Source organism: Phyllostomus discolor, chromosome 6 (assembly GCF_004126475.2).
Source record: "Phyllostomus discolor isolate MPI-MPIP mPhyDis1 chromosome 6, mPhyDis1.pri.v3, whole genome shotgun sequence".
Lineage (NCBI taxonomy): Eukaryota > Metazoa > Chordata > Mammalia > Chiroptera > Phyllostomidae > Phyllostomus > Phyllostomus discolor.
Window position 1 is genome coordinate 103,771,538 of NC_040908.2, and position 12,425 is coordinate 103,783,962.

Sequence of the window (12,425 nt, forward strand, 5' to 3'; positions counted from 1 at the left end):
CTACTGACTTGTAGAGATATTTATGATACATAGTCAAAAGGCGGTTAATGTATAGTGTACATTTATTTCTGTAAAAGAACATTTGACTCATCCCCTGTATATGTGTGTGTGAGCAAAGAAAATATTCTAGAACACTACACTGGATATCTCAGGAATCCAAACTAGAACTGGGGATAGAAATAGAGATAATTAGTTTTTTTTTACACATCTTTATTTGTTTTATTTCTTGAAAAAACAAATAAATGAGCAAAGCTAAATGCCTACATAGTGAAGCCAGAGTGAAGCAAGCTCAGTGGGCATTGTGAAGATGCAGAATACACCTAAAAATATTTAAAAAAATAACACAAAACCATTTTGTGAAAGAAAAAAAAAGACACTCATGAGGGCAGGATCCAATTTAACTCTTTGTGTTTCCAGTGTTCAGAAATGAAAGTCCTAGGTGTCACGAAGATTTTAAGTAACAGATGGGAAAACCACATATACTTTACTTCTTATCCACCTCAAGTACTCCAATCACAGGACCCATGACAAGGCCCACAGAAGAGGCCGAAATGCTTCCAGAATGCTTCTACTCTTTGGTGCTAGAATGTGGACTATTATGAGAACAATGACATACTATTACAGAAATACACAGGGGAGGGGAGGTAGGGTAGAGGTAGAACAGGGTATTGGGGGATAAATGGTGATGGAAAAAATAAAATTAAGTAAAAAAGAAATACAGTATTATGGCTTAAGACCATGGGGAATGCCTAATCCAACTTCCTCATTTCACAGCTGAGGAAACTGAAGCCAGGTTAAGCAATGACCATACTCATCTTTTACCTTCTCCATTCCCCAAATAGTAGAAAGATTATTTTTCTTCAGAATTTTCTTTCAGAGCAAATAAATGGTAAACAAATAACAAAGCTATTTCATTAGTTTGATAAGTAAGCATTATCCCATTTACATATAAAAACCAGCCCTTAACTGTTATATTAAACAGTTGAGATGATAGGCACAGAACCAGTTTAAGTTGCCTTGTGTAAACCTGAAGAGTCACTGGTTAAAGCCACAAGGCAAGTTCTCACTCCTTCATTTACTCCTCCTATCTTTTCAACCAACATTCACTAAACAATTATTACACCCCTGATGCAGTGAGGTGCTGGGGATGCAAACATCTATTAATGTTGCAGCACCTCACCGCAACAGGAGTTCACCGTTCAATGGGGAAGTGTGAAGCTGTGAAATAAATCAGGCCAAAATACAAACCAAGTGTGGATGGAATGATTCGTTCTGACTGGAGTTTCAGGGGTGGTTTCTTCAAGGGAACTGTGACACTTGAGTCAGGCCATGCAGGATGTAGGATTTCAGAGGCAACAGCAAGAGCAAAAGCAAGGAAGTAGTGTGTTTGAGGAAATGATCAGAATTGAGCCCAACCCAAGAAAAGAACAAGGTAGAAAACCAAAATTCAAATCAAGTGTTTTAGCCTGAAGATAAAAGTAAATTCAATCCATGTGCAAGATATTTTGCCACCCCATAGGAAATTCTCAGTAAATAATGTCTGGCTAAATCCTGACCAACTAAGTCATCTCTGTGCAATTTACTGAATAATTTCAGCATATTACCATGTACCGTCCAGGGTCTAAATCTCCCATCATTCCTTTTAGGTGTGCATTTTCAGCTCTGACAGCTTTATATCTTATATCTGAGACCTGAAAGGACATTAGTAGGTGAAAATGAATGTAAAATTCATAATAAAAGCTCATAATTCTTTTCCAATTAATTTTATTTTGTTAGTATAAATATTTTCTAAGGGTAGTGAAAGGAAATACTTCTTGGGCATGATTATCATAAATCATGTATTCTCATTAAGTTCTATTTTTGGTGGGCCCCACTTTACCCTCCTTTTCTGATCAGTGCTAAGATAAAAATAGTCAACCGAAGTAATGATTCATTTACATTTTTCTTCCCAATTCCTAAGTTCCTTTTCTCAGTTCCATTTTCTAGCATATGCAAATTACTATCAGAAAATCACAACTTTAAAAGGACATTTGAATAACACTATCCATTAAATTTCTTTATTACCTGATTAATTTTGACAATATGCAAATAGGACTTTCATGTTTAATTTTGTTCTTTCTGATTTTTCTGCCAAGTTTCCTTTTTTTGGTGACTATTTCATTTTTGTCTCTTAATTTATTTTCCCCTGATTTCTTCTACTTGACAGTACTTAGAGAACACGATATCTACCCTTTAATTTATCTAGGGCTCATTTTTACATAAAACACTTTCCTCAAAAACATTTACTTTTGTAAATTACAAAATATATTCATTCTCCTTGACAAAAACCTAAAAATATGTAAGAATATAATGGTGAAAATAAAAATTCATAATTCAACTATCCAGATCACTATTAATGTGTAAAATAACCTTTCCTATACAGGTACACCCAATGCTACTGTCCCATTTGTGCTGTTTTCCTGGGTATTGTACTAATTAATCAGTTTAAGGCTTATAATTGGGCAAAGGCTGAATCTTTTCTGTTTTTATAATACATAGATTTAAATGGTTGTGTTATTTCTGAAGTGACTCTTAAGTGCCTTTAAAGTTATTGAATGGTGCTTTCAAATCCCCTAGATTTGGAGTAAAAAAGCAGATCAATCCTACGCCTCGAATAGCAGGCCATCAGTTTGATGGTGGATAAGGGATTGAGGGAATTTCAAAATAAATAGGATGGAAAGGAGGGAGTTAGGAAGAAGAGAAGGAGGACTCAGGATTTCCTTGCAGTATTTTATCAGTAGAATGTTATAACTGCTGTTTTCCCCCCATGAGCCATGCTGTGCATTGGGTCAATGTTTAGTAAATATGAACTAATTTTCATGTTTCAATGTCCATTCTTTAAAACCTGAAAATAAACATATAAAATGGGGGTGGGAAGTATATAGGAAAGACTGGAATAGAGGCTTTTTAGAAAGATAAAAATATTCATGGAAGGAAACTATAGAAAACAAGTTCAGGAAAAAATCTTTGACTATGGTGTGCTGTGGGAGGTGATCAAAATGTATAGGTCACAAGAAAATATTCAGATGAGAGTTAATGAAATTATCTTGCACTGTCACTTATTTCCCTGGCCCTTCTTTGGATGACACTTTGCATGATCTGACAAAGGTTTTATGTGACTCCACAAGACATTTCTGTTATGCTTGTTTCAGAGATGATACTGAAAAATGCAATGCTTGTATTAGTCAGTACCAAAGGCTACAGTCTGCATTGAGCAAGACAGTGACCTGGGCAGGTGCGGACCTGCCTGCTTCCATACCTGATGTTTTGCTAACATTTTTTCTTTTATTTCTAACTCCATTTTTAACTGTCTCTCCAAAAGGGCAGCTCTCCTCATGATTGTTGCTATAGTGATCTCCTTCTGATGAAGCTCCTCTGTGAGGTCAGAGATTTCATTCCTCATTCTTTCCTGTGCAGAGCTGTGGTCCTCTTCCTCCTCACAGAGGTGGCTTCTTATCTGCAGCAGATATGTTCCAGAAAATATTAACAAATCCTTTTATTTATAAAGCAACTTAAAGCTTTTATTGGCCACATTCAGTCTTCTTATCCTATCTTAAAACTTGGCAGGCCCAATCTACCCCCCTTTTGTGATTAATGCTAAATTAAAAACAGATACTTACAATAATGATTCATCTACTTTTTCCTGCTGCAAAGATTTTATTTTAAATGTTTATTTCTATTGTTAATAATAATACAGATGTCCCCAATTTCCTCCCAATTTGCTTACCTCCACCCAGGCCCCACCCTCCTCTCCCTCTGGCCCAATTCATTTACTTTGTCCCCTCCAATTTCAAATTTTCATTTCTCACTTCTATAGTATTTTCTTTTTTTCTTTCTAAGATTTTATTTATTTATTTTTAGAGAGGGAAGGAAGGGAGACAGAGAGAGAGAGAGAGAGAGAGAGAGAGAGAGAGAGAGAGAGAGAGACATCAATGTGCGGTTGCTGGGGGTCATGGACTGCAACCCAGGCATGTACCCTGACTGGGAATCAAACCTGTGACACTTTGGTTCACAGCCCGAGCTCAATCCACTGAGCTATGCCAGCCAGGGCTAGTATTTTCTATTGTACATAAATCATCACCTATTGCTGACACTACTTTAATTACTTTGACAGAAAGGTGAAAAAAACCTATTGTAACGGGGTGCAGAGTGTATTCCCCACAACTTTTGATAGGGGGAAGTAGATGATACATTGCATAACAGTAGCAGGTTAATAGCCACACCTTCCTGAAGGAAAGAGGGCTGCTGCCCAGGGCAAATTGTGCATGTGACTGGAAATGTTCAGGGCCTGGTGACACAGAGGTAGGGGGAGCTCATATAGCACACATAGCACTCATATAGCACCTGCACAACACACAGGGGGCAGATGCCCACCCTGGATATCCATGTGTCATTGGGAACTTTTGCCCTGACTAAAAATGGCAGCCAAAAAAGGTAAAAGATATGGGGGAACTGGCAAAAATGGTGGACACTAGCACATCATAAGAGGGATCAGATATGAGGTCAGTAGAAAGTTCCAGGCTGAGCATTTAAATGAGGGTGGGCTGAAAGAGGAAAAAACAAAAAAAACCCAGGGGGTCTGGAGTAAGAGAGAGAAACCGCGTGGTCTGGAATGAGAGAGAGGAGGTCTAAAAGCCATAAATTCAGTGAGTTACCAGAGCTAGCAGTGCAGTGGGGGACCTGTCCACCCACTCAGATTCGAGTCTGCCTGGAGAAGGCAGCAGCAGGGCTGATGGAGCTGCCGGGGCCCTGCCTAGACACCATGATTCATGAGAGATGCTTGGAGATGAACTGTGACTGATCTGCAGACTTCTGCTTTTCTGAAAGATGGTATCTCTGACCGGCATATCCTGAAACTGGCCTGGTTTAGCAAAGTGAGACAGGACTTTGTGTTTTGGGGCGTTTTTAAAGGGAGGAGGACTTAACAGCAGAAATCTGCCATTACTCTAAATCTTAAAACCTTTATACACAACCCTTGTCCTTTTTCACCAAACTCTTGCATCAGGAGTCACGCTTCTTGGCAGTGGGCCATTGAACCCCACAGCTGTTCAAGAACAGCAATAGCGGGGTCTGTAACAGTATTATCAAAGATTTTCCTCCAGCTTTATGGACGTATGTGTATAATTGGTATACAAAAAAACTGCACATAATTCATGTACACAGTTTTGTGAGTTTAGACCTACACCTGTGCTACTATCACCACAATCAAGATGATAATCATATCCATTAGCTCCAAAAGCTTCCTTGGATCCCTTTGCTGTTTAATGTATGTGTGTGTGTTTGTGGTTAGAACATTTAACATAAGATCTACCCTCTTAAATTTTTAAGTGCACATCCCCTTTCTGTTAATTATAGGCACTGCATTGTGCAGAAGATTCTGGAACTTACTCATGTTGCTTAACTTGATTCTATATCCATTGAATAAGCACCCTAGAGTGGTGTGGTAGAAGAACACTGAACCTACAACCCAGAACAAGACTTTTTTAGGGGAAAAATGGCTTAGAGAGGGTAAGTGACTTACTCAAGTTCATAAAGCTACTAACTATCAGAGCTAGGACTAGATCCTAGGACTCTCAGCTTTAAATTCAGTGCTTTTTTTTCTTTGACTAAATTGTGTTGCACTTTTTGTGCCTAAATGCTATGTTTTTCAGAATCATGTTATAATAAATTTCAAGCTTAATGTGTCCATGAAAACGTATAACCTCCTCTCCGTAGCCTGTGGAGTCTCATCTTCCTAACCTTAGCCCAGCCTTCTGTGTTAGGGACCTCTGGAGCAGCTCGGACCCCTCCCATCCCTCATCCTCCCAAATCCAGTTAAGCAGCCAATTCTGTCTCTTCTGTTTCAGTCTCCCTTAAATCTTACTCCTACAGTCTATTCCTACCACCACTGTCTTAGTCCAGCCTCTTAGCATCTTTTTAAGAATCATTTACTGTCTCTAATTTTTGAGGTTTGGAGGTAGAGTACACAATCACTGATCTAAAAGAAAATCATAGTTCATTGGGGGAAACAGAAAATTAACAGTTATGTGACAGTGTAGCAATCAGCATCAGCATTATGCAGTGGAGGAGGTACCAAACCCAGCCTGGGGATTCAGGATAGGATTCCCAGAGGAGAGGACATCAGACCAAATATTGAGGAATAAATGGAAGCCACATGGAAAATAGAGGGGAGAAGGGCTCCTAGGCAAATAATGCAGCTGAGGCACAGGGTGAATGCACACTCAGTGAACCGAAGGGAGTATGGAGTGGCTGGGACTTAGCATGTTGTGAGAAATAGGGCTGGAGAGTTACTTAGGCGCCATCCACAAGAGACATGTATGAATGTACCCAGGGCACTTACTTTGAAAATAGATTTGTTTTTTCAGGATATATGTCTGAAAGAATAAGGGTATCTGCTCTCTTTCTTTTTTGAACATAGCCAGAATATTATATCATCATAGTGTCTTCAAAGTATTAACACCAATTCCTCACTGTCATCAAATATCCAGGAAGTATTCAAATTTAAAATTATATCAGAATGAAATTTTTAAAGTTTATTTGAATGAAAATCTAAATATGAGCCACGCATTGTGACTAGGTTGTATCTTTTTAAAGTCTCTCTTTTCATATGTGATTGTGTGTGTTGTAAGTACTCTACATGTATCATCTCATTTAATCCCCATACATCGCTCTATTTTGCAGATGAGAAATTTGAGGTCACATAACTGCTCATAGTCACATTCCTGGTGACAGGCAGTCTGATTCCAGGACCTTACACATTGTACTGTACAACCTCTGTGAGCAGAGCCCTAGAAGGTGATTCACATGTTGGGATCACCTGACATAGAAATTATGCACATCCAGCAGGCAAACTCTGTCCATCCCCAGGTGTTATACTACCTCCTCTGATTATATTCTTATTACTAACACTTTTATAATTTCAGGGTTGGACATGACCTTACAAATCACATGGTCTAACCCCATCATTTAACAGAAAAAATAAAGACTCAGAGCAGGGAACTGACTGAATTTAAGCTATCCATCTCCTACTAGCAAAAGAGGAGACTAGGAAAGTGAAGTACAACATCCTCACCCTGAGGACAATATTTTAAGTCTCTTTTCACTTCCAATCTTCTTCCAGTTTTTTTCTTATAATTTGATGAAACTACTGGGTTGTTCTCTAGCTGGTGCCAGTTTGAATTTTGCTGTTTGCATCCCTGAGGTACAGTTTACATGTTTTTTGAAAGTGGAACTTATCAAATGCTAGAAAATGAATATGCTATTGTGAAAATGGAGTAAACTCTTTTTGTTACTTTCACAACATTTAGTTATTAAAGTGGCATGCTATACACTGCAAAACTTCCTTCTAAATGAGATTAATTTGCCTAGCTGCAAATGACTTTTGGCTTTATTAAAAATGTCAATTTTATAACAAACAAATGACTAAAAATAGTTCTATGTTGAAAAAAGAAGATATGTAATACATGGCTCTTGTTGCTTTTATTACAAGAGAATGAAAATGCTCTCCACAAACACATCCTGGAAGCTATCGCTGTTAGTGCACAATTCATTTGTTACCTTTTCCTGCGCAGCAATACATTATCTAGAGGTCTCCAAGAGCCTATAAAGAGATTTGTGCCTTGTATTCTCTCCTTTCATGTCAAAACTGTGCAGAATCAGTATATTCCTGGTATTACTCAAAGGTTTATTATTCTTTGTAAGTCTCTGAGGTTAAGAATAGTGTAACTATACTTCAGGTGGCTTTAGTCAACATTTTATCATAATATATTCACTAGGCACACCAGTAAAGAACAGTGTTTTAAAGTTATATTTTTAACTATCAGTAAAATCAGTTTTATGGGATTATGTGAAAAATATAATAAAAACAGTCATTAATTTACGTCACCTCTTCTACACTTAATAGTTGCCTGACAGTGAACTCTTTGGGAGTCAGGATTTATCTTTCACATAATCATATTTCCTGCAGAAATAAGCAGAATAGCCAATAGTTCTACTAGATGCTCAATAAATGTTTGTTGAATTTCTACAAACAATAACTGAAGTTATGATCCTATATAATTATGGGGGACTTTGGCCTTAATATGAATTAATTCTCTAAATATTTACTTTCACTTATCATATGTCAAGCACTGTTCCAGGCACTAGATGGTAATTCAAAGTCATACCCTACCATATATTTTTCCTACTTTTAACAGTTGTTCAGATTATATAGCACTGTATATTCTGTGAGATCATCAAACCTGAAGGATCAGAGAAGGGCATAGTAGACTGACAAACTCATGGAAAATACTACTGCATTTCCTAGAAAGAGAAGAGAATATACTTTTTGTTGGAGTTGAGAACCACAGTGACCAGGTCTTATTCTTCCTTGTATTTCTAGCTCCTGGGAGAGCACTTGGCACATGTTAGGTGCTCAGTGACAAAATGTGGATGTGACCAACAACAATAGCAGCCAATGTTGTAAGAGCTCCCTCTGAGCTGGGTAGGCCCTATTCTAAGCACTTCACATGCACTATTTTATGGATTTTAACTTATGGGAAGAGTATAAGCTTTGGAGCCAGATTGCTTAGATTCAAATACAGCTTCTGCCAGATTAAATTTATAATACTGGAAAAAATTACCTAAATTTTCCATGTCTTAATTTCCTCAAATAATTAAAATAGGATGATATTAGTACCTACCTTACAAGATGGTTGTGAGGAATAAATAAATTAGGATTTGTTAAGCCTTTAGAACAGCTCCTTGGCACATGGTAAGTGCTATTTGAGTAGCAGCTATTTACTTCTCGTTAAACCCTCATCACAACTTTGTGAGGCAGGTACTAATTATCCCAGCCCTATCCTGGAAACAGGGACCCTGAGCAACTTGCATACACAACTTCCCCAAGCTTGTGCACCTAACATATGGTTGAGCCCAAGTCTGTGCTCTCGTGTTTCTTACTTTAAGCTACCTTTCATGGAGCCACAGCCCTCCACGTTTCACACACTCTCCTCATAACAGAGATATATCCTAAAGCTTGTGGTTTTTATAGCATCACACAGAAGAATGTCAATTTTAGCAGCTTGGAGAAAATATAGAAGGAAAAAGAAGAGAGTGAGAAGAAAGATACTTTCCCCCTTTGTATTTAAAGACTTCAGATCTGCCTGGAAGAATGGAGCCTGTTATTTTCCATACCTTATTCAATTCTTTTTCATGATTTGGTTGATCTGGAGTCACTGAAAACAGCTCTTGCTTTTTCCTTTCTGGTTCTTTAACACAAGGCGAATAAGATGATTCAAATCTACAAATTCAAATGAGTAAAAATCAAGTTTAATTTGATAAATTGTTAGGATTATATTGTTAATTTGGACCATTGTAGAGAACAGAGATAGATTATTAGCATGTTGGAAACATTTCTAGGTACAGAAATTGCAAGTTATAATACATTCGGATCCCTTAACTAATTACCTATTTAACTGAGTGCAAATGGCTTTAGAAAAAAAAACCCCAGGTAGTAATTAATATGGAATTTTAATTATACATTAAAAATTGGCAGAATACTGGGTTTGCATATGAAGATAAGATTTTTGTAAAAGAAGAGAAGACTGTCTCCTATAATAAAATAACTTGGGAACCCATTCAAAAAAGGAAACAGACCTGAGCTGCATCCACATCATGGAAAGAAACTACGTCAGGAGAAGTCTGAGGAAGGAGAAACCACTCCATAAAAGTGTCCCAAACACAAGTGATTCTGAGAGTCTACCTGAGAGAGCTCAACTATACCTATTCTTTGACTGTTCAATTTATAAAATGGAATGGCAACCACATATAGATACTAAAGGGGAAAAACAGAGAATTAATATAAAAAGCATAGTTTCCATAGGAAGTGTGGAGAAGTATAAGCAGGTACTGTTTACACCAGGGAAGTTGGTAAAATAAAAATTAAAACAGAAGAAATAAGATAACTAGGCAAGGAAAGCAGCATGCTTCCTATTGCCTGACTAATAGGTAGAGTCCAGAGTTTTGAGGAAGGTGCCCACTTGTAACTAAGTACACTTTTAGATTTCTGAAGAACTTTTTAAAAGGTTCCTTAAATCAAAATCTTAAATTATATAGACAAACAACCCCCCCATCTGAGTGACGATAGAAAAATAACTAATGAAGAGATTAAAAATAAGAGGATCTTTTAAAAGGTATAAATTAATAGTGATATTAATATTACTATTTGTTAACAAATATATTTGTTGTCAAATATATGTTAAGTGTAGAAAACAGAGTATATAAGAATATATACTCCTATAATGTCCTCCAAGGAAAACACTGTCAGCATTTTTGTGTATATTGTCTTTTTTCCCCTGTGTGTTTATAAATGCATACACATTTCTCATACAATTAGAATGCACTTTACATACTATTTTTCAGTCTTTTTTTGTTTTCCACTCAGTAACACATTGTGAACATTTTACCCATTATTCTCCTAAAACATTTCAAGACCAACCTTGAAATGTTCTTATTTGCTATGATTTGGAAGAGGTGAAAATGAAATTTCCTGTTTTTAATTTTTCCTAAGCAATGTCAGGGAATGGAATGCTGAACTAAATGGTTAAGAACCTCAAGATGATCTTGTAAATTTAAGTTAGTGAACAGAACGAATATCAAACTTCAATGTGGACAAGTTCATAGAAGAGAACAATAGTCACGCTAATGTAAGAGGGTAATATAAAACATCAGGAAACTATCATTTGTCATGTAGGAAAGGAGTGTTGGAATTATTTTTAATAACTCAGAACATATCATCCCAAGGAGCTGCTATAACTGGAAAAAAAAAAAAGAAAAAGCCTAGCATTATTGAGAAAAGTTCTGATAATGAATAAAAGCATTACCATGCTACTTCTATAAAACTATTGTATGTCAACATCCAGTAGTCTGGGTTACTTCACCTTAACACAATTAGAAAGAGGAAACAAAATCCAAACAAAAGAAACCAAAACAATATAAAGGGCAGAGCCACATTCACATAAAAACAAATTAGGATTAGAAACTTGCAATGGGAAAGAGGAAGGTTGAGAAGACTATGCCTAGCATCTAAAATATAATAGAAGCTGTGAAAAGTAAAATACCTGCTCATCAAATCTCAGAATACTAGAACTGAGTAATACCCTTCAATTGAGAAAGATGTAGTCTGGAGACCAAAATAAATACCAACTTAAATAGAAGATGGCAACTAGGCATAACAAAAGAGTTGCATTGGCTGGATATGTGAATAATTATAAGACTTTAAGTTAAATCATGTATCAAAGGACAATTGGTAATGTTTGGAATTCAGCATTAGCCTTGTGAAATAGCTCCACAGAAAGCACCTACGACACTCTTCACAAAAATACAAAGAGATATAGTTGAATGGTTGGCTCTTCTAGGAAATTTATGCTTTTAGGCATATACATTCTTTCTGTGAGGACATTTCTCAGCAACTCTCTACATTGGAACAGTGCCTTGCACATAATATATTTCCAATACATTTATTAATGATTGGTGATGATGGTATATAGCTTGTATCCAGAGCTTTCATTAACGCTAACTGTCTCATAGGCATTCTACCACCCTCGGTGAGACATACAATAGGTCATTTTTTCCAAAAAATTCTTTTATAATTGAGGCTTAATAATTTTTAAGAACCTTAATTTGCCACTTTTTGCAAAGGATAAACCTCAAGGAAATGTTAGCAAATGCCACAACTTTGAAGAAATAATTATTACCTTTAAAACAATGTAATTGTCTTTCAATAAAATATCCCTCACAATTTGGCTATTCAATTTTAGAAACCCTGTCATTGGTCTGTCATTGCCTTCAGATTTGAGAAGGATTCAAATTCTAATGAGAACTAGAAAACATCAGTGAATGGTTGGAATAGTCACACCATTCATTCACAAGCATAAACATTTAATAATTTTATGTGGTTATGGAATATGTAATACCTATCTAATTTTAAAAGAGGAAAAAATATGTTCTAACGAAACTCTTAATGGAAACGACAAGGTGTAAGTGGGGAGATCAAAATGAGTACAACATTTATAGGTGAAAAAGTTAACAGGTTTACAGGCAATCAAAATAAAAGCATTTCAAAAATATGGAATACATCTTACTTAATTAAATATCAGCTCTATAATATTATTTTAGCAATATCCTAAAGAATAAAAGTTCTAAGAAAAGTTCTGACTCAGTATAACACAGAAGTGTCCATAGATCAGAACAAGATATAATTTTCTAGGTAAGTAAAGGTATTAATTTTTCAAATAAAATAATCATAAATTTCATTTTAATATCTAATATCTAACAATTAACAGCATATAAATATAAAACAAAAAGACTTTAAATTTTAGTTTCAAATATAAAACACTCAAAAGTCA

General features: G+C 36.1%; 1 protein-coding gene across 3 annotated transcripts in view; it reads right to left on the bottom strand.

Annotated features, from left to right (window-relative positions):
* Nucleotides 1-12,425, bottom strand: part of DEUP1 (deuterosome assembly protein 1) — an 81,458-nt gene that overhangs the window by 24,609 nt on the left and 44,424 nt on the right. For all 3 annotated transcript variants that reach the window (XM_036028693.1, XM_036028692.1, XM_036028691.1), the window contains 3 exons: nt 9,214-9,319; nt 3,299-3,496; nt 1,605-1,691 (listed from right to left, as the gene is read on the bottom strand). In XM_036028693.1, the coding sequence (XP_035884586.1) occupies nt 1,605-1,691; nt 3,299-3,496; nt 9,214-9,319 (391 nt within the window). The remainder of the gene's footprint in view (nt 1-1,604; nt 1,692-3,298; nt 3,497-9,213; nt 9,320-12,425) is intronic.